At 38.3% G+C, this 23,784-nt stretch overlaps 1 protein-coding gene across 1 annotated transcript in view; it reads left to right on the top strand.

Moving 5' to 3' along the window:
• The window catches only part of LOC106936238 (zeta-sarcoglycan-like), an 87,295-nt gene that overhangs the window by 17,778 nt on the left and 45,733 nt on the right, over positions 1–23,784 (top strand). The window contains exons 3-4 of the mRNA XM_015017099.1: positions 6,248–6,370; positions 8,498–8,570. Of these exons, the coding sequence (XP_014872585.1) occupies positions 6,248–6,370; positions 8,498–8,570 (196 nt within the window). The remainder of the gene's footprint in view (positions 1–6,247; positions 6,371–8,497; positions 8,571–23,784) is intronic.

Here is a 23,784-nt window from a genome sequence, read left to right as displayed (position 1 = left end):
ATTCCAGCAACATGACAGTTCAAAGTTCTTTACATGATGGAAACATAAAACAAGCAAAACATTGCATTGCAGTGGCACAATAAAGAAAAGCAATGACAAGTTCAGGCACATGATAATGTTCTAATTCGTCTTGTTCAAAGGAAACTCTAAACATATGGGCCAGTGGAAGGACTTCAGAACTGAGGTGATGTGCTCTAGGCTGCGAGCTTTAGTAGAAATGTGAGCAGCAGCTTTCTGGATCAGCTTTAACTGTCTTTTTCTTTTTTTAAAAGCAGATCTATGAATATATTGTTGTAGCAATCAGGGCGACTAAAGATTAACGCATGGATGAGTTCTTCTAGATCTCTCTGCAACATTAGTTCTTTAATCCTGGAAATGTTCTTCAGGTGATAGAAGACCAACTTTTTAACTTCCTTTATGCGTCTCTGAATGTTCAGGTCTGAGTGGATCACTTTGCCTGGATTTTGGACGTGATCAGTCATTTCTAGCCGTAATAACTGCAGCCGTGTGTTGACGCTCCTCCTTTGGTCCAAAAACAGTTACTTGTATTTTGTTTTTATCCGGATAAAGAAAGTTACGGCACATTGATGCGTTTATTTGTTATATGCATTCTCTGAGAGGGTTCGTGAAAAAGACTGATGGGGGATATTTGTCAAACCTGACGGTCACAAAGTATCCCATGAATCAGATCAGTGTACAATACGCTATGAATGGATTTTTCATAATATCCAAAAGCAGGTTTAATATCTGCATGTTAAGGCAGCACAAAAAGCATGTGCTTTTGTATAGAAGTAACATAATATGTAGATAACATTCAGATATATCTGTGTTATACCTGCATCTTGTATTGAGCTGTTGCCTCTCTCTCATGCTCTCTACTGAACTGTTTTCTTGTTTCACCCTCTGCACTTCGTCCCATCAGCGAGGTACTCTGAAAGCATTTATTATTGCTGCAGGGTCCTGCTGAGGACGGCACTTGTAACTAAAGAGGAAATCCTGTCAGGAAGTGATTAAATCAGTAAATTTAAATGAGCGCATTAATTATTAAGGGTACCTAACAAGAACTCCTGCTGTTTTTGGTGGTCACAAAATTACTTTGGTCTGATCAGGAAGAGAGACGTTTGCAGAAGTCAATTAGTTGCCCCCCCCAAAAAAACCCAGCTCAATTACACAGAATTAACATTTGCCACCCACAGGTCAGCGAGGAAAAGGAAACGGAAAACGGTGGCATGGCCATTAGGTTTTCTGTCATTTGATGTGTTTTGCTGAGTGAAACCTGATGTTGTTTTAACCAGAGTTAAAACAACGGCAGACACTCGAACCCTTTCTTCCTCCGTAGAACAAATATAATAAAATGTAAGCACACGTTATTTCTTGTGGATAAAAAAAAACAAAAAAAAACATCGTCATAAATGATGTGACATAGATGTTATGAACATGAAAGAGTCTTTATGAATCTTTATGACTGGTGTTATGAAGTGTCATTTGGTAAATAATGACACTTTTAATGCAAAGTTGCTTTAAAAGTTGCACTAAAACTCAATTAAAAGTGCCAAATTTGCATTAAAAGTGTCATTATTTACCAAATGACACTGCATGACAACAATCATAAACATTCATAAAGACTCCTTCATGTTCATAACGGGTGTTATTATGTCATATTTATGATGGTGCCATGTCAATCTTATGCACACCCCTTCAAATAAAGTACCAGTTTTTCTTTCTTTTGAATATAGAAATAAATACTCAGAAGTTTTTGTTTTTTTTCCCAGCTAGGTGTCACACGGCTCTCTGCCAGTTCTCCAAACAATCATTTAAAACAAATAACCCGCGGCCACTTTCTCCAAATGTTGTGGCTGCTGGCACATTACGAAGAGTTTTAAATGGCTTTGTGTTTACTACCCGTCCTTTCCTTTCCTCAGGTTACCTTATTTAAGAATTAAATTCATAGACACGGCTCTTGCATAATCTCCCAGTACAGTGCCAAATGAAGTCAGGGGAAAATAAATTGAAAGAAAGGCATGCAAGTCATAAGCTATACATTTTAAGCATTGAAAATCATAAACAATATTTAATATTATTTGTGAATCAAATTTTTCCCCCCTGCTTTTTTCCCCCCCCCCCCCCTTTTGGTTTGCCTCAGTGTATTTCCTCCTTTTCCTGCCTCAAGCTCTGCCTGTTTACACATTTAGCCTTGGCTTTCACTCAAACCAGTCAGATAACTGTAAGCTTAAAGTTTGTGCAGTTGTCAAAATAAAGAAAAAAAAAGAAGAAGCTCCCTCCTCTCCGGCTCTCGGCTATCGTTTCACTGCATGTCACGTCGCTCCAGTCAGAAGTCACATAAGTTATGCGTCACGTCTCATCTGTGGCTTTTTAAAGCGCCGCTCCTCAGTCGATCACCAACACGAGAACGACTGGCTGTGCCCTCATTCGCGCTCACGCCGCTACACCGCCCTGAATATGATGACTCCTCACACACACCTTGATGTCTGACAGTGTGTCTGCCACCGGCCTGTACATCCCGGCCTTTTTCTACTTCCAGTAAACATTAAATTATTAACAGTTCAGATAGTTGTGGGTTGTTGTTGTTATTTTTTTCCACGTTTTGTTTATTTCAAGGCAAGAAATGGTGGACTGACTTCTTGAGGTTAAGTACAACTTTGTTTTAAAAGTTTTTTGCTTTATTTTTGGTACATACAGAATGGACAGAGTTATTGCTGAGATATTTTTAAAATAATAATGTCTGATTGGACTAGTTTAATACATCTCTTTTTGAAAAGATGCACCATAGACTAAAAGACTGGAGATGCTCTTTCAGTGGTCTGATGTCTCACCAGCACTCTGCATCCCTGATTGTTTGATGTGAAAGGCCGGCCAGCTGTTGGTTTAGCAAAACATGAACAGTAGGCATTTAACAGCATACAGCTAATGGAAAAGGACAAAACATTATATTGAGTTTAATAAAGCTTAATCAGACGTTTTTGGAACGACGAATGCCCAGTGTTGTAATAGATCAAATAAAAAATCACAGACTGTTTTAAAGAGTTTGTTCTGTGCATGAAATATTCCTGTCCAGATTTGACAATTGCTCCCTTTTCATGTTTTCACAATCTCAGAATTGAAAACTTTGATAAATTAGGTGACAAATTAAGTTGTTTTTTTATTTTATTTTTTAGTTCATTAAATACCATTATCATGTTTATGGGCATAAATGAAAATTTCCAACAATTTCTTATCTTACTTCATACATTTGCTTACTCTGGTTAAGCTTTTTATCAACCTGAAATTTTAACAGGTGCTCATACACTTTTTGAGATCCACAGTATCTGTAAATGTGCAGGTGTAGCAGCTTCTCTCTCTTTTTTTCTCTTGGTGTTTCAGTATCTTCCTCATCTAAGTATCTTTTCAAACACCCCACAGCCATGGAGGAAGCAAAAGACACCATTTCCTGAATCAGACAAGTATTTTTAAATATGCTGACCTGCATCCATCCAAAGAAAAAAAAAGAATCTGCTCTATGAGCTGGATTTCAGGACAAAAACTAACCAGCAAAACTGTGCTAGATACCTGAGACAGAATCTCTCTTTTAAACATGCTTCACTTTTTGTTCCTCTTCATCCTGAATCCTTTTTCTCTCCTTTACTGATTTCTTCCATGCAACTCCAAATTCTGTCGCTCACTCAGACTCGCACATAAACACACAATAGGCTTTCGGTTAAGCAAGGCACAATTACATTTTGTGTAGTGAGAGTCTAAACAATGTAGAGGGACATAAAAGAGACAGTGATGGAGAAAGATGAGGGAGGAAAAAAAGCTTAATTCCAGATATCAGCCAATAAAGTTTGATTGTGACTCAAAAGATGTTCCAGCCTTTTAAGGAAGACGTTTGAGTTATAGCTTGAAAACCCAGATGGTAAAGGGGAATTAATGCGACAGCCAAAGAGATGGGGGGGGGGGTTTTATAGGTTCATCTGTAATGCAGTAATAAAACGTTCTTGTGTAATTCATAAAAATATAAAATACAGATAAATTAAATTAAAAGCATGGTCTATACATAATTTGCCAATTTGGAATTTGGTTGGGAACGTTTCACACCAGCTTGCAAGTCAGAGTTTTAATGACACAAAACCTGCAACATGAAACACATTTTTGGGTAAATAGATTTATTTTTCCCTAAAACTAAGAACCCTTCGCCGTGTAGGAAGGTCCTGCGTTCAAATCCCAACCTGGAGTCTTTCTGCATGGATGGATTCTCTCTGGCTACCATAACTTTCTCTGACAGTCTGAAAATATGCATTTTAGGTTAGTTAACTACTCTATTCAACTGTTCATATAACAAGTTATTCATGAAGCAAAGTTTATTATTCCCTAACATCTCATCCTGTTAGAGATGAGCTGTTATGCTCCTCATCACAGGTTATTTGTTTTTATTTGCTTTGGAGGTTTTTGACACACAGAAGGCGGTTCAACCGGTGGTGCTGGTGACACAGTTTGAGAAGCGTGGCTGCAGAAGAGTCTATCCAGGTCTAGTTTTTACAGGATCGTTTAATCAAAGGCGCTCGTACAGCTGCAGTTTTGTGTTGTCACCAATTTCAAACTGTTTTCAGCATCTACGTTGTGTGTATCGTAATCCAGTATCAGATTAAGTACTTTATATTTTGCATTGGAATTGTCCGGGCTTAAAACTTGGACTTAAAATAAGCTAAACCCCTTGAGCTTAGCCTGGTATGAAGCTCTAAAACGGATGCTAACTTTAGGCTAGCTTGTAGAGGAGACGCTACATATGATGTCTTTGTCACAGCTTTCTGAAGTTTGACCTATCGACCTCAGGACCTTTCCTCCATGTTGTACCCCAACTTCTGTTTCTGCTTATTTTAAGTAATAACTGTGAATAACAGCCACTTGTGGTAGCTTGTAGCTACTTAAGCTAACAGTTAGCAAGAGGCTATATACTAGCAGTGCTATTCAAGCCTTTTCTATGTTGTCTCTCAAACAGACAATTAATTGGACATTTTTTTTGACTGGTGCTTCTGTGTAAGTAACACATTTTCAGGCGTTTCCCTGCTGTCACACACCGACCTAAATGAAAGGGTGATTAACTTTTGCAGCACAATTTGGCACGGAGAGAAGGTAATGAAATCATTTGAATCAGTTGTGCTGGAGCAGGGAGACTTTTAAAACACAAAGAACTGCTGGAGAAACTCTGTTTTATGGTATCAACGTTTTGTCTTTTACAACAGGAATTATTAAATAAAAGCTAATGTGAAAACCTTCATTTGTGCGGTGCAGTCGGGTCCAATCAGTCATTCATCCCAACACACCGACCCAAACCTGCCAAATGCACATTAACATGCATCACCAGACGCTCAGCCGTGTTTGCTGATGTTGACTGAAATTTACGGTCCGGATGAGGTTAAACAAAATTAAACACTGCTGTTACACAGTGAAGGATTCTGATTGGTAAGCAGACAAAGTCCTATAAACGAAGGAGGAAAAAAGGCAATAATTAAAAAACTTCACTTATTTTTTTTGAAAGAACAGTTTATTAATCTAATATTTGCACTCATAAATCCTAAATTGATCAGTTACTTTAGGTCGTTATTGTGAAAGCTTATTAAACATTTTCATATTTTGAGTTAGTCTAATGGTGAATTAGAACAATTCTTTTTTTTTTTTTTTTTTGAGGTTGTAATAAAACTTAAAAATCTTAATTCCAGACGATTTTCAACCTTAAAAATAATTTTAAAAGCGCCTCGTTTGTGTAATATGTATTCAGCTGTATGGATGAGGTCGGTACAGGCAGCGCCGTTAAACTTTACAGTCTGAGGAAGTCGTAATATTTTTCACTGTATTTAAGGGAATTTTTCATAAAAGCTTTTTTTGTGTCCTTTGGTAAAAAGTTGTGAGACAAGCACCGAATGTTTTCTCCTTAACTGGGACATTTTGTTTTTAAAGATTTGTTTCTGACTGCATCTCATGGCAGCTTGCATTGCAAAAGCTGCTCAGCTACATTCTTGAGAAAAAAAAAAAAAAGCATGAACAAAGTCAGAATCGCTCTGGTTTGGAGCATCTTGTAGTTCTTCAATTTGAAACACACAAGACTTAACGATGCTGTGAAGGGAGCTGGGTAACGAAATCATCCACTCATTTGTTAGTTGTTTTTTTTTTTTTATTTCACGAGTTTCCCCTTCTGCTCTTGCGGTATGTTTTAAATTGAACACAGTTTATTTTTCTTCTTTTACTTCAGGTTCGGAAATGGTTGAGGCCCAGTGTCAGAGGTTCGAAGTGAAGAGCGCTGACGGCGAGAGAGTTCTGTTTTCTGCAGACGAGGAAGAGATCAGCATCGGAACAGAGAAACTTAAAGTCACAGGTGAAGTGTAGATTGTGACACAGTTGTTTACACGTTCGCATTGTTTTCTTCTTGTGGAGCGTAGCCATGTTACCAACAGGATAATGTTGGCGGTGGGACTCTGTTAACGTTTTTGATCGAGTTAATTGCAAATTTCCAACAAAAACAATATGTTGACAAAAATAAGCAACATTCTCAATTGAAAACGCCTCTTTTGCTGCAAAAACATTAAATATAAAAATATGCGAGCCCAACAATAAACATACAGATTGTTTTTAATCTGTTGTTGTATAAGAAATGGTGCAAAGTACTGGTGCAAACCAGGAACTCCTAATTATTCATGTAACTTGCACACGCTTATCTTCTCCAGCATCCCATCAGATTTTTTTTTTTTTCCCGTTTCATTATTTTACCACAAACATGATTGTTTTCTGGGTTTCTGCACCAATTTATTGTCTTTCTGAAAGGAGCGCTCACGTACTCAAGGCAGCACTGACTGTCATTTGTTCTTGTTTTGTTTTTGGAGACTTAAATCAAACCACTGAAGTTTCTCAGAAAGTATTTATGTTCAATCACAAAACTCTTCTTCTCTGCACCGAATTATGAAATCCTCCAGTAGCTCATTTTCGTTTGATTTTCAACGATTGAAACTGTTTCCAGTCAAACACTTGAACACTTAAATTGTAGACGTTTCCTGTCTATACACTTTTTTCCCCAACTTTCCAAGAGTTTGTTTTTGAATGTTTTCTGAAAAAATAACTCTGGCACACTGCGAGTCACACAAAGTCGTGACTAAACTCAACATGTGTTCGGAAGAAATACGCTAATCTCCCACGTTTACATTTGTCATAAAGTAAACGCTCGTGTTGGACAGTGAATAACAAGTAGAGAAACCTTCAATGATCACTCTGAACTCATTTTGGTTATGATCTCAGTGATGGGTATTCAAAATATGTCTTCACACGAAGCCCATCAATGGAAGTCTGAAGGTGAACTTGTGCTAAATCCACTCCCACAGACTCACATAGTGCTGAAGGCAATTTGGGAGATTTGTCCATTAGAGTCACTCTAAAAGAATGAGGGCAAAGAGGTTTAGGGCTGGAGGTGATTGCTTTCGTCCTTTCCTGGGTGGCGGAGGGAAGAGAATGACACACCGTCCAAAAGAGCCACATAAACCTCTAAGCGCAGGCTCACCGTGTCGCTGTTTGCGTGTGCTGGTGTTTTTAAAGTTTAAAAAAAGAGTGACATTACTACACGGTTCTGTCGGAGCGAAACCAGCTGGCTTGCCAGTTTCGGGTCACCGGCTGCGCTTTGAAAACACACCCTGGGTATTCTGGACGAGGAAAGGTGCCGCCAAGCCGACGGTGACGAGCAGCTCATCAACATTTCATGTAAACAAGAGAGAGGCGACAAAATCCCCAAAGCGAGCTTGGAAACAAATGCCAGATTCCTGTTGGCAAGATGAGCTGCATTGTGCGGAGCTCAAACGATATAAAGCCCACACTAATATTCATAGTTTGCAGAAAACCCGAGTTCTGATTCTCAGAATTTCCCACAAAGGAACGCCACCCGCTCCGGTTTTGAACAGCGACTCGGTCGTCTCGTTATCCGCGGGCCCGCCGCTGACTTTGCCTCATGCAGTATTAAATTTGCTGCGGTGCTGAGCTTTCAATATACCATCTATCGTCTCAGCAAGAGCTACTGCCAAACATCTGTTCACAGCTGCAGAGGTGGCTGTAGGACACAGGGGGCTAAGCACGTCATTTTATCAGAGACAACCTGTTTTTTTTTTTTCCCTTCCAATAGGAGGAGGCGCATGTTGGGAGGAGGATAATGAAATCTCAGCAAAATTAGCTGGGGCGTGTTTACCCCCTTACTTTTAGCATCTCGTTAAATATCCTGTCTGCATCAGCACCGATTTGGAGAACAAAAAAATGTTTAACTGAAATAAACTTTCCAGGATTTGACCTCCATTTCTTCACACTGCTCCTGAAATTACCACAGGGCCAAGTTTTACTGGAGATGCGAAATGAGACGACATTTCCGAAAAGCGTGACCTCCACAGAGCAAAGACTTTATGATGAAGTTGGTGTCATTTGATGTCAAAATAAGGGGTTTTTGGTTGTGACCCTTGTCTCCTCTCTCCAGGGGATGAAGGAGTGGTTTTCAGCCATTCTGTCGAGACTTCACATGTCAGGGCAGAGCCATTTCAGGACCTGAAGTAAGTACTTCAACTATCTGTATTTGTGTCATGGAAATGTTAATGTAGTTCAGTAATTCGACAAATAAAACTGTGAAACTCACACACAATTGGACATTTTTTAAAGTGTTTATTTAACTGATTATCAACTAATGAAATTCCAAATACAGTTTCTCAAAACTTGAATATTGCATTGCACTCATTAAAAATACATTTGAATACAGAAATGTAATGTTCTGGCAGGTATGTGCACTAAGTGGAATTGACCCATCTGCTGTTAAGGTGTTAATGTTGTGCATCAACTTTACATCGTGACAAGTTTAGATTTCAATTTCAACATTTAAGTCATGGGGGAGAAAAATCTGAGACTTTGAAATGCTGAGGTACTAATGACTTGCTTATTAGCGCTGTCAGTCATCCTCATATATGCGCTGCTCACACCCTCCCCTGTGTACTCTCCTGCACTAAATTTCCTCCCCCGTCAGCAGAGCCTGTGGCTAGTTAGTTAGCTACCACGGCCCTCGACGATGACACGGATAAACAGTTTTTCTGTAACGTTAAGTTGCTTCTCTGCCGTTAACGCAGCTGCAGCACGTACACGGGTGTGATTGACACTCGTCATGTGTGTGTTGGCTCTAATTGGTTGTTTTCTGACTGAGCAGGGAGGAGGCAGAGGAGCTCATTGTTTTTCACAGGCTGTCTCATACTGTACTGCCACGACATATAGACAGTTTTAATAAATGTGTAAAAAAAAAAACATTAATCGTGAGAGTTAAGGACTTTTAAAGAAGAAAAATTATCTAATAATATCATGGTTATGATGGGGACCAATCGTTTTACTTTTATTACATGTTATTAAAACAATTTCACAATTGTGGTCAGTCAGGCCACATTTACAGTCCCCATGGAAATCCCTGTAGGATGTAGATGTGACTCAACCAAAGCCTCCCTGAATTTATGACGTGACTAATCTTGGTTGAGAGAACATGGTGTTAAGAGATTCTCCCACAATGGAGTGAAAAAAAAATCATTTTACAGAAGGAATATAAAGAAACACTGCAGAGGCTCTGCAAGAGTTAAAATGTGGGAGAGAAACCGAGGTACTTTAAATGTTCTCTGGTGGGTAGTGGGTAAAAAAAGAAGGCTGGAGAGTGGAGACAGAAAGGAGTGACACTGAAATCTGACACTCAACAAGAGTGATAGCGGCAGAAGCAGGACTGGGGCAGGAGGTGATAAGGACTGTCAAGAGAGGAGGGAGGGAAGGAGGGAGGGAGGGAGGGAGAGAGACAGAGAGAGAGAGAGAGAGAGAGAGAGAGAGCTGTCAAAAGAGAAGGAAGTGAGGAGAGAGAGAGATAGATTGATTGAATGATTGATTGATTGATTCACCGTAGTGGAGAGAAGTTGGAGCCAGAAAAAAATAAAGTCAGTTGCTTCAGCGAAACCGATGTGCAGCTGAAGCAGAAAACAAAACAACCAGGACAGTTTTCTGATAATGAATATTAAAGTGAAGTTTGGGACCAGCTGTTGGCATAAATCAAGTGTGTGATGTGTGTGTTTGCCAAGTGAAAGCTGTGCATGGCGTATTATTATGTGTGAAGTATTCTGCTTTTACATATAATCACATCGTATGTCAGCAAACCAAATGTATCAGACTGTTGTTAAAAAAAAAAAAACTTTAAGTTTTGCACTCTTCCAAGTTTTAAAATGCGTAGAAAGTGGATTTTCTGAACCCCAAAAGACGTGTCATACTTTTCTTTTCTTTTTTTTTTGGTCGACATGTTTTTGTACAATTTTGTTTTTCTCTGTTTTTAAAAGACTTGGATCGATGTAGTTAAATGTAATCCTATCAGAGATTTTTTGTTGGTTCAGTTACCCTACACTTGGTCTTTCAGAAATTAAACTTATGGTTCCAGCTTTTATTTCCAGTGATTACAATTTTATTTCTCATGAATAAGTTTGAATGAAATCACGGTGAATGCAGAACCACATATGTGCTCAAGAGTCAGAAGAAAACTGAAAGTTTAAACAAACAACAGCAGCAATAAAACCTTAGAACAGGAAGAACCGTTCAGTCAGTGTCTAACATGCAGCTCTGGAAAAAATTTAGGAACCACTCAATCAATTTCTCTGATTTTATTCTTTGTTGGTCTATGTTTGAGTAAAATCAACATTGTTCTTTGTTTTATTCTATGAACTACAAGCAAAAATTTAGTATTTATTTGCAGAAATTGAGAAATGGTCAAAATAACTGAAAAGATGCAAATAAAACAATAACACTGGAAGAGATCAGAAATCAATAATTGGTGGAATAACCAGGAGGTTTTCAATGAGGTTCAGTGCAGTGGGCTCTTGACTGTTTCCATAGCTGAATTATCTCAATAACAATTAAATTCTGTTATAGTTGCAGGTTCTGGTAGTTCAGTCATCTGACTCAGGTGAGTCGGACCAGGGAAACATTTAAACATTGCAGGACATCTGGTCCTTAATTATTGGGATTAAAGAGTCCAGCTGCAGATGATCAGAAACCAGAGCAGCTGTTAGTTGTTTCCAGACAACTAACAACATCAGTGTTGGAGCTGGAGAAACGCATCAGGCCATTCTGCCTCAAATTGCTAAGAAAACAGGAGCAGCGAGGGAGTTTTACAACAAGAAAGATGATTTGAAAAGCCGCCGGTGGCTTTGTCTGTGAGGCCGACATCAGAAAGCCTGTGGCGTAACAGGGCGTGATCCTCAGAGTAAATTGGTTTTGACAAGTCTTTAAAAACGATCATCAGATCAGATCTCGGCATTCAAAGCGTCCACAGAGTAATTTCAAACTTCTGTAGAAGCAGTGAAAGTGGTGTGTTCACCTGAAACCAGATTGACTGAAGAATAAAACAAAGTCCAAATGTTCCTGCTGCGGTTCTTAAGAAACAGGAAGTAAAGGTTACTGAGGCCTGCTGATGCTTTCTCTAAGGCCTTTGAAATTTCACTGAGAAACTCTGGAGAGAGAGAAAAGGGTCTTATTTCAAGATGGCGAAAGTATTACAAATAAAATTTGCAACTGGATTTGAATGGCAATGCACTATTTAAGCCAAAGCTCTAAAGTTTTACCCATTTTTATTAGTAAAATAACTTTCGATAAACCGACTTGTGTAACTGGACATAAATAATTTCCAAATTTGATTCCTCTTGCATTGGTAGTTTAATAAAACTTCTCTGAAGTGTTCACACATCACACCTTCACATAGTTGATCTCTTCTGATTTCCTAAATCAATGCTAAAAATAAAGGTAATACAATCATGGCCCCTATTATCTGAAACTCTTTATTTTACATAAATGAACCAACTCAGAGGGGGGCCCCTCATAAGTGTTTACATTTTAACACAGACATTAGAGCTGTAATTTCACCATTTCTTCATTGAGAATGAGAATATTAACAAAACTGTCAAAAAAAAAAAAGTTTCAGCATCAGGTTTTAAATTTTGAGTTTAAGATTTAAAGAACTTGGTAAGTGTGATGCAAAGTGCAAAGAATAATCTAATACGGTTTGTAGCTATGGCAACACAAAAATCAGTCTGATGCTATGAGTTTAATCTTTGTGTTTGAGTTTGTCCTCAAATGCACCTCAGCAAATTATAACCAATTTTCAGTGATTGCTGCAAAGGTCAGCCAGTTAAACTCGGCTCTTTCTCCATCGAATCTGTGCTGAAACGCTGCTAACGGTGGTGATGTTTTTAACAGGAAGTCGCCTCCTACATAATGTTCTGCCTCAAGGCCCTGATCAACCTTGGGCCAGCTCTGCTTCCACTCCTATTCTGTGAGCTCAGAAAGCGCCTGAGGACTCATCTGCTGAGTCCTCATCTAAAAACAATACAATGAGGCAAAAACACCATAATGAGGTTAAAAACATCATCAAAAAGTAAAGAAATCTGCATAAAAGTTATCTTCTCTTTCAGCGCCGCGGAAGTATTTGTCAGATTCCCAAAGAGTTCCCATAATTGCTTTGTTTTGTGTATTCTACTAAAATACAAGTGTCTGTTCAGAGTTTGTAGTCGATATGAAAATAAATAGTTTTAAATTTATCGAACACGTTCCCGGTCACCTTTCGACATGTGTTGTCATTCACCCATTCACACACGGATAACTTTCTGTTCCGCCTGTTCGTGTCGGCGCTGCATGTTGTCACTGCCGTTCTGTCTACACCTGCTTGACGTCCCTCCCAGCGCTGCAAACGGCTCCCACTGCTCTGCTTTATCCCTCTTATTAAGAAAAGTTGAGTGTTATGCAGTGAAGCCAAATGGGACATGTAATGAGTGGACTGAAACCCATTTAAAACTAATGAGCTGTCCAACAGGTTATCAGTGGCGTACGGACATTGGGGGGTGGGAGCTGGAAGCATTGAAAGAAGAGGTGCACATGTGAATCACAGGATGAGAAATTGCTGGAAATAGAGATGGTGGAGTTTAAATATCTTATATCATCGAAGCTTCATTCACTCTTGACTTGTTCAAACTACTTTTATTACTGACCCACCTTCACTTTTATTTGGTTCCTATAAACCGGTGAGTTTTTTTTTTTAGCTGCATAATGGATGCATGAGACGTTTTACTTACATGTTTGAAGGTGAAGAGCCTCCTGGAGAGTGGAGTCTAGACTGAGCTGTTCGAGTTAAATTCCTATCTTGGACCTCATCTTGTCGGTGTTTGTTTTCTCTTTGTCTCTCCTAAGAAAGGAAGACAAACAGAAATGTGGCCTGATAAAATGTTTCGAGCTACATTTGATCTCTATCCAGAGTCTGCACAAGGCTTTCCTCCCAGCCTTGTGCTAAATGCTTGTCAAGTTACTATTTAATCAGATAGATAGATAGATAGATAGATAGATAGATAGATAGATAGATAGATAGATAGGCCTGTCATAACAAATTTAGCTGGCCGATTAATTGCCCCAGAAATTATTACGATAATCGATAATATTGTCATTTTCAGACCATTGTAAACTAATTGCATAAAATGGCATAACAATGCCAGCACACACTCTCTAAGACCAATAAACTAATCTCTAAAGTACATTTTACACTGGAACTGAGAGACGTTTTAAATATCCAAAACACATAAAACCAAAAACAAATCAAATGGATTATGAAGTCTCTGGAAACAAACATGCCCTTTAAAATATATTAATCATTAGACTCAGACAGGGAAAACAGGCGGTGTTGTGAGTAAGAAGTTTGATTGATGGGGAAAACAGGATATAAAACTTATTACTGTGTACTGGGAATCAAATTTGTGCAGCACTTTTCAAAATACTGGCTTTTCAATGTAGGGGCAGCATCTCTTCAGCTCTCAAGCAGACTGCTTCACTGTGCTCCATTTTGCATCTGACTGGCCTTTTTGGATTTTGTTGATTAAACACCGCAGTGACTGTAGGCTGTCAGTAAAATGGAAACGGCTCACTGGTTGTATTTCTTCAGTAGTTCATCCTGGTCATTCGGTTTGAGTTCAAAGTCCCAAACTGCATCTGTCGCGTTCGGCTTCTGGACCAGCGTTTCTCTGACTCGCTCTGAGGAGACGAGGAGCATAGCAGGCAACTGACTGAAGAGTTCACTCCTCCTTATTATTAAATTGAACTTCTATTATCTAAGACCTTTGTTATTCTCCGTCTAAATGAGTAGAGGTTATGCATGAAGCCTAGGTTTTCTCTCAGGTCACTGTACAGATATGTTGCTGGCATAACACAGATGTCTTTCATTTGCCTTCCTGACTGGTTTGTCAGCTGAGGTGATTAATCAAAACGATGACCTTTACATCAGTCTTGTGGTGTTTTGAAGGTGAATATGTGCTAATGGAGCAGGTTTCACTCAACACTTCAGTTTTCACATAAAGAGGCAAGCACACAATCGCCCACATACACAACCTGGCAGTAGACGGCCGCGGCCTTGGGAATGTCTAAGCGGCGTTTAGGCGGCGGTGTCTGAGCATGAATTCATTTTAACATGGGTCGACTAAATTTCAAACCAGCGCTTGTGAAATTGCACAACACTGGCAACAACTTCAATTTCATGCCACGATATGTAGCCTCTCTGCATGGCGGTGACGAGCCGCGACTCACTCCAGCCTGCTGGATGTCGGACGTGGCTCCTGCAGGACGGGAGACCAAACGGAGAACACTGAGCTGGAAACATGCACAGCGTAGAAAAAGAAATTGAAATGAACGAAGCGCGCAGCTAAAGGACCGTACTCACTCCTGACTTTTGCACCCTTCGTCTCGATGCAGAAACACTGTATGAAACAAGCTAAAAATAAATTTGTAGTTCCTCTTTTACAAAATGAAAATAATTTAATTCCCAAGGACAACAATGCTTGGGGAAAATAGATTCTAGGGAATTTGGAAACTAAGAACAAAATACAGTTCAACTCTTTTTTTCTCTCTTTTTTTTCTTTTTAAAGCAAAGAAAAGGTATGTAGGTCAGAATGACCAATGAGGGGTTATTTTATTTTATTTTTTGATGGGACTGAAGCTAGTAAATGATAAGACAATAACATGGAGACCAGGAATTAGGTTCACATATCAGTAGACAAGGGAGAACAGACCTAACAAAAGCTAATGAAACCGTCCAGAATCCATGTTAAGGCTCATATGTTTTGTTTTCTTAACTCTTTGAAGCATTTTAGCAGAGTGTAATTGCTTTAGAAAAAGTGCTGTGCTTTGCATTTCTTTCAGACATCTCCCTTTAGCAAATGACTGACTAAATAACTCTGAAGAGAGAGGATAATGTTGACTAGTTGCGTCTTTCTGTCGAGAAGAACAAACGCAATGAAAACGGAGAATTACATGGATGGAAATGTTGCATCAGCCTCGAGTGTTTTGGCTTTTGTTGTTTCAAATATGCAAGATCTTCCAAACTTCTGCTGGTTTCTAATAGAGAGTCATGAAAACAAACCTGGTTTGTTGAAGCGGAAAGCACTTCACTGCAGAAACAGATTAAGAACAAAAAAACATCAAATGAATGCTGCCTTTGAAGATAAATAATTACGGATGTATAATGGCACTCAAACTAAATTGCTTTATAGAAATCACCTTTCTAAATTGCGGTGCTTCTTATCTTTCAGTGTTTTCTTTCTGCATCTGCTCTTAGAAATATAATGTGATTTGTAAATCCAGGGCAGTTTTTGGATATGGCGCATCACATGCAAAAATCTTCTGTATTTTTTTTTATTATTATTATTTATTATTATTCTTGAATAAGAAGTCAAACTTCATCAACATGAAGCAAACCAATGTCAGGTTTGTGGGATGCAATAAAGGAACAAAACAGATACTAAAGTTTAAAGCAGTTCATTGTTCAATTTTGTTTCTTCTAATTTCAGGCAAGATTATAAAAAATCCTCTTGACAAATATGAATAGAGCCTGCATGTTCCCACGGGGCTTTTGTCAACCCGAACAAGAACTTAATCAAATCCAAATCAAGACTAAACACAATTTAACAAATGAAATTAAAGACAAAAACATTACAATTTATTGCTATTCTTTATTGAAACACCAATGAATGATGTGTGGATGAAAATTCCTGATTTTTATTCTTCTTTCGGAGTCACTCACTGTTAAAGAGAAGAAATATTAACACAAATTTGTCTTTATATGAATCACTCCTCATTTTCTTTTTGCAATTTTATTTTTGATAACTACCGCTGTTCTAAGTCTTTACTCATTTATTTATTCTTATTGATGTGCTGCCATTTTAGAAAAACAGCCTTTAATCTGAATAAAAATGTCCAACTTTCATTTTTTTCTAATCTGCTAGTAGTTTTAAAAAATAAGCCCAAAGCAAAGGGGGTCCAAGGTTAGACAAAAAAGTCTTTAAATCTGTTTCTGATTATAAAATTTGACAAATTTAGTTTGATTCTGTTACTGCATTTTAAAGCAATCTCTCATCCATCCATGTAAAATAAACTTTTTTGAGCTTTACATCATGTTGGAATATTATTCCCTCATTGAAAACATACCCCGATTATTTCATGCATGTTTAAGAAATCCTTTAATCTCCCACGGCAACCAGTCAGCTGTGCAAAACGCCTGGGCAAGCTGAGAGCCGCCTTTGAGGCGAAGCTCCTCCTCGAGCTGCAGTTTCCAAGATTCCCAGCTTCCACCTCACAAAGCAATCTTCTCCCACGACTAACCCCAGTCAGCTCCTTCAGACTAGCAAACAACAATTAGCAAACACCTTCTGGAACTGCAAATCTCTGCTCGTCATATAAGCTACTTCTCAGTACAACGCTGGTAAAAACGTTAAAGGGTTTATAGAGAAGTGATGTGACGACTTCCTGAAGGCGGAGTTTCAGAAAGAGCAGGAGTTTTTAAAGAGACAGAGGCCCAAATTCAAGGTGTTAAATTGTGACTTATTCTTTTAAGTCATATTTGATATATGAAGCATTTTTATGACATAGTTGCATAATTGTGCTATAAATTATGGCACTATGTACCTGGAAAATGCATAATACAGTCCCTTTAAGCAGTATTGTCATCTTGTGTTACATGTTTTTGTTTTTATTAGTGTAGATTCAAGTTTTATGTAGTTAAACGTACCAACATCAGAGCACCAATTGGACTAAGAGGGCAGAGAAATAAGCAAAAGAGTGAGAGAAGTTCCAATCAACCAAACTGCTGTGCCGATGCCATAAATCTGGTTTGGTTTAGAGGTCTTCAGCACCTCCTGATCAAGCCATACAGCAGAGATGAACTATCTTCTTCAATCGATATCACCTCCTCTTTCATCTTCTCATCCCTCCCTGTGTGCCGCCCTCTCTCCATCAATACCTGGAGGTCAGGCCTCCTCAGAGAGAGTTAGCCTTCAGCCAGGGCAGCAGAGGAGAATCCGTGCTCTTTGCCCCTTTCCACTCTCCATCACACTGCTTTAATAGAGCTAGCTATGCTCGTATGTTAGAAAGCTAAAGTGTATGCTAAAAAATTAGATGGGGTGGGGGGGGTTATTTGTAGAATAATTTAGTTAAAATGACACATTTTTCAGGCTTGAAAAAATTTCAGGCTTGAATAAAAGAATAATTACTATTATTCTCTTAGTAATTGTCTCTCATAGCTACTTCTTTCATTTTAAATATTTTACTCTTTCTGTTAGAGGTCAGGTGTCTAATGACGCTAACAGTTCAAAATTGTCTAGGACAATGCTTGAACTAGGCCGCAGTATGTGACAATATGCAATTCACTGGGTGATTCATGTCATATTGTAGAAGAAAGTAAAAGAGTGAGAGAAGTTGCCTCACTCTTTTACTTTCATTAGTTGACTGAAATAGTTACAAATCAAAATGTGTTTTTCTGACTGACATTCCTTTGTCAGCTAATGCTCTCCCAACACTTAGTGGACATTTGTTTTTTGTTTTCTTGTTTTTTACATTTTGTTGCAAGATTACTTCTACTCACTCTGTTTGTCATACCATCTCTGGAACTGATTTTGGATTTTCTAGAATTTCTTCAAAGGTCAACATGCAGCTGAGCTAAAACCTGAAACAGTAGTTTGGTAAAGACAGCTGCTGCCTTTCACTCAGAGCAACAGCTGACTGCAATGGAGACTCTGGATGAAACTGGTGGAGAGACGCTGCTGACCAAGTAGTCACAGTCAGTCAAGAATTTTTATTGTACATTTTAGGCCCAATCCAAAGTATTAAATCCTGATGAAAAGATCGTTAAATGATTTGCATTGCATTAAATGACTCCACTCAACTACAGATCTCTGTTGTTTCCATTGCTGTGACTGAATTCAGCTTCAGCTAATGCAGTTGCTGCAACATGTGGTGATGTAACTTGGCAACTGTTGTTGCCAAGATGTTTGCAGTTTTGAACTGTGGAAGTACGGATAATAAATCTCACTTTCTTGCCACTTACAACTTTGCAAATAGGGTATTTCACACTGTTGTAGTAAAAGGAGTTATAGTCAGTGCCACCAATTTAACTGAACAGTTAAAACAAATGTAAATATTTGGCAGAATACAATTAGTTCACTGAGCTAAAGTATATAAAAAAGTCAATTTGGAGGAAACTCTAGGCAGAGTTCCCAAGATGGAACAAAAAGGACCGAAAGGATTACAGTTGACTGAATTTATAACTCTGGATGAACAACACATTACTGTGGTTCAGAATGTAGATTGTATTGAATAATGTTAATCTCCAAAAATGTAATTTTGGATTTCCATTGAGTTGTTTATGTATGAAATTGAACAGATATTTTCTACCTGGTTTCTTAAAATGGCCTTCAAAATATCTTCAACGTAACCAACCATCAACAGAACGATTCTTTAAAGGATAAACTGTAGACAACAAAACTAAATGGGACAAAGTATGTAGAAAGGAGTTAATGTTTCTCTGATTACCTTGAACACAGAAAAAGCAAAGTCCACTACTGTCTAAATATTTGGAAGTCATTAAAACCCAGCTTGAGTCAAAGTATCTTTAAAGTGTGGCAGTAGAAGAGCCTGCAGAGCTTCAAGGGTCATTTTCACTTGTTGGTCACAACTTTAAAGTTTCTCTCTTAATTTCTCTCGTCTAGCAGATTTGTCTCCATTATGCTCTTGTTTGTGCTCTAATATTCTACCATTACACTGGTGTTTATATATAGCAACTTTGTTTGATTGTGGGTCAAAATCCTTTTATTTTACGTCCTTGCCGACATATTAGAAACCTATCATGATTCATTTTAGATATATTGACAACTTTCAAACAGCAGTTTTCCCCCAATCTAAAGTGTGTGAGCTAAACCCCATTAAACCCGTTCAAAAAGCACATAATCTCAGTGTTTGCTGTCTTGTGTTTGGATTTCCAATGCACTTCCCTTTTCCCTGGAACACAAAAAGGACAACTAGGACAATTAGCCCTGCCCCGTTTCATCTCTTATTGATTGGACACAAAGGCGAATCATTGAGAACAAGAGGAGAAAGGGAAAGCATGCCAACTAACAAGCAACCTTGGTATGGGAACAATCCATAGCATATTTGAATTCAAGTTTGTACTTCCCTGCGTTGCTTGGAAGCAGCATTCTTAACGACGGCGTACCACTGGAAATAAGTGCTACGAAGTTCTGAGAGTCAATCAGATGTGACACTTATTAGGCTGGAGGGAATGTACCAATCAAAAACTCTTGTTACTTTACGAAAGTGGACATGGAGAGGCATTTCCTGGTATTTTCCAGGAACTGGAGCCAGCTTTAAACTTACAGTTGCAAATGATTACACTTCCATCCTGTCAAAGTCACATTTGCTGCTTTTTACATCTTGGAAATGTGCAGAGCTTTTTTTCTTTTTTTTTCTTTTTCTTTTGACTGAAGTTCACTCTAGCCTAATGAAAACAATGCAGAGTGGTTGGCTTTTTCTGCTAAGGGTGCAGTGTTCCTTCATCACACCCAGGGGAAAGTGGATGTAACGCTGTGACCAACACACTGTTCCAGAACAACTAAGGAAAAGCTAAAGAAGAATCACATGAAGACAGAGCGATGTACCTCATTTTTAAACCTGAATCATACAGACAAAAAATAACAACTAGGAAGGTAGAGAAGACTACAAATTAGAGCTGCTTGTCAAACAATATAAGGCCCATAATCAAGCTCATGAATAATGCCCCTCTATTCTCCTCCCAGTATAAAAAGTGAATTTCAGGCTCTGCTAGTACAATGAGGCCACATTATGCTACGCTTCTAAATGCAAAAATAAAAAACTAAATAAGCCTCATTCTATGCAAGACTAATTACAAACAAATCTTAAAAAGAGTCCAACGCTTTACAATTTCTAAACATTCATGAAACTCGAATGTTGCTGCTGTTATTGGTGTTTATCTAATGTAAAAGATTTTCAACTGTTCCCCCTTTTTTTTTTCTTTTTTTTTTTGTTTGATTAAGCTGATGGGTGGACATGTAATTATGTTTGACATTTTCTGTACTTTCCTATTTTGTTTACGGGGCAAAAAAAAAAAAATATATATATATATAAAATAAAATTCGAGAAACCTTTTGAGCTCGCACCATAACATGTAATTCAGATGCAGTGAAATGCGTAATAGGTTGGCTGTTGTTGTAGAGTATCATTACAAAATTCACTATTCCATCACATTAGCAGCATGCAGCATGTTTACGGTTTCAGAAAAGCAGGTACTGGTCACGCTGAAGGCATCTGGCTCTGATGCTGAAAATTCTGCTGCTCATTTTTTCCAAAGGTAATTTTCAAACAGCGTCAGTCAGTTAGTTGCTTCAGGTTTTTAAGTCGGGCACACCAAGGTGAGCTTGGGGTGGTTATCATTTGGGAAAACCTGATTGTGACCAAGTTTAACTTTCTGGCATAAAGTTGCAACATGTGACTTTTTTTTTTTTTAAAGTGTTATTATCCATTATGGTATAGTTGGAGACAGATAATCTGTGAAAAAATAAAACTCCTCTGCCTTCTTCCTGTGCCAACTAGAAGCAACCAATCAGAGCCAGTAGGCAGGCATCTACACTGTGAAAACATGACACCTCCTGCTCTCTGCTAGGATGTAGCTTCTCCCCGTCAGCAGATCCTGTTGTGAATGCTAAGGCTAGTTAGCATTGCCTCCCATGTGGATAAATGGTTTTCCAGTAACTATAAGTTGTTTCTCTGCCATTAGCACATTTAGCAGCGAGTACATGAGGATGAGTGGCAGCATTAAGGCCCTCCTCCTGGCTCTGATTGGTTGTTTTTGACCGTATCTTCAGATGGGAATACTAACTCAGAGGAAGTGGATAAACTTGATCTTCCCACAGATTTCCCGTCTCATATTATACTGTCACAACATGGTGACAGCAATTTTATTTATATAAAAGTGACATGCTGCAGCTTTAAGAGCCACAATATTTCCACATAATGTTTCTTTTTTTTTTTAAAGTGTTCAGTGACATCTCGAGACACTACCTTCACCACTAACTTTTGTTCTTTTCACACCAAAAAACATGTTCGTCTCTGTAACAAAGGGCCACAAATAGACAATTATCACAGTTAATCATTATGAAGAATCTTTTTCTTTGACATTTGTAGTTCATTTTAATATCAATGACTTGTAATTGATTATATTTGCAGTTCCCCCAAAAACCAAGAATATGGACTAGTTTCATTGTGGATGATGACAATCTTGACTCTGAACAAGGTGTAACGCGGCGCCTGCCTTCCTGTAGGGTCACCTAATGAGGTGTTTCAAAGACATCTGCACTTTCTGGGTTCACCAAAAATAACCCAGGCCACAGTGTCTGTGAATAGGCCCCACACCAGCAGTAATCAATGCTCTATCAGAGTGCCTAATGCTTTCTAGAAATAATTAGTGATCTACAACAGGGTGTTGCAGACGTGGCTTTTTGTTCGCCTTGCAGCAGCTCTGCATGCTCTGGTTCAGGCATTGTTTTTTTCTTTGCTGATTGTTGTTTATCTTTATTTATCACCTGCTGTTTATCATCACTTGCCATTGTACACACCTTGAGCAGGGAATTCGGCTAAACAACAACAAGTAAATATTCCACAGGCTTGCCATATTGCCTCCCATCTGTTACTATTGTGGAAATAAGCATGAGTTATGAGTGAATGTGTGTTGACTGTAAAAAAAAAAAAAAAAAAAAAGAAGAAGAAAAAGAAAAAACAGCTGTTAATATCAGATTGTGACTGGACCAAATTGTTGTGTGTGGATGAAGACAATTAGAAATACTTTGAGGTTGTTAGGCAGAAAGAGTCTCAGCAGATTACAAAACACACACGCACCTAGAAAGGGTGTGACACAATATCGCTTAAATATAAACATGCATGGATTCACCAAAGCAAAGAAGCAGCACCAGGATTTCCCACAGTGTATTGTAAGCCTGGCGGGCCACCAGGCTTTACTTGTGCCCCCACCAGGCTTGGCATTGTTTATTTTAGTTTCTTTTTTATTATTGCCTTTTTAAGACTTTAAAGTTTAAGTTCAGGTATTAATCTTCCAGTCTTGAAATAACGCATAATGATCAGGTGATAGTTTCAAATTTAAACATTTGTTTAACTCAAAAACATGGCGGCCAGCTGGATGAATGTCTGCCCTAATGCCCTGAGCACCAGGCTTAGAACGTTTTCTGGGGGAAACCCTTCAGTACTGTTTAGTTTACTTTTTTTTTATTTTCAATAAATAAAAGAACATGACTGATTCTCCTAAATTACATATGAATTAATCTTGGGACTCCATAGTTATCGACACGTAATCAATTTGTAAAATGTTTCACTGGTAACATTGTGCTGTTCAATGCCCTCCAGTAATAAAGTAATTACAATTCTACTTAGGGAAACTTAAGATTTTGAATTAGTTTCATGGATAATAATGTGGGCCGTTTAGCACCTAAACTGTCCAAATCAAGACATTTATGAACAGACACTTTTATTTTGCTTTCAATTAAATTTTCCAAATGTTGGTTTCACCATTTTAAGACATTATTTCTACTGAAATAAAAGACTATTAAAGAATAGTTTTAGCTATTGATTTAATAATAACACAATTTCATGGTGCTGGGGTAGTAGAAAAATAAAAGAATTAAGTAAAAAAAAAAAAAAGGAAAATGGGAAGGAGATCGAATTAATGAACTTCTAGTTCTAATATGGGAGCGTGTTATAATGTCTTAGGACTCTGAATTTTCAGATGTAATGAAGCCGCTCATGCAGGAAGAGTGCAGAATTTACACTGACTTTTATGAACACCATGAAAAACAGCCACATATGAAGTCAATAAAGAGTGTGGGAGGCTGTGGGAATTTTTTCCTCCCCTCCACTATGTGTCTGTTTTTATTTTCCCTGCTCAGAGTGAGCACAGCGAGAATCCACCCAGGAGGTAGGGCACGATCAGGAGGGATGAGAGAAACACTGATAGGATGGCTGTAGGAGGGCAGGCAATGAGGCGGAGAAATGAAGGAAACAAAGTTGCTCATCGTACGTCGGCTGGCTCTGCAGAAGAATGTGTGTCATACCTGTTCAATAGACTCTATTGTTGTTCATAATGGCCTCAGTCTGCTAGCATTTTTCCCTTATGCATCTTCTTTCTGTCCACTAGAGGGAGAATATGAGCCACTGTCTATGTAAACTGTTTTTATCTTATTTTTCTTTAAAAATAAAAATTACATAAATGTGCATTCTTTCAGGAAGCAGATCTTTTTTTTTTTTTTTTTTTTTTTTAAAAAGGGGGGAAAGGAAAGCACGTCCTCTCATCTCAAAGGGGAAAAAAAAAAACTCTGCACT

Source organism: Poecilia latipinna, unplaced genomic scaffold, assembly GCF_001443285.1.
Source record: "Poecilia latipinna isolate Pla-1442-1.1 unplaced genomic scaffold, P_latipinna-1.0 Scaffold2103, whole genome shotgun sequence".
NCBI classification, from domain to species: Eukaryota; Metazoa; Chordata; class Actinopteri; order Cyprinodontiformes; family Poeciliidae; genus Poecilia; species Poecilia latipinna.
Note: the sequence above shows the minus strand (reverse complement) of the source record. Positions and strands in the feature narration are given on the sequence as shown.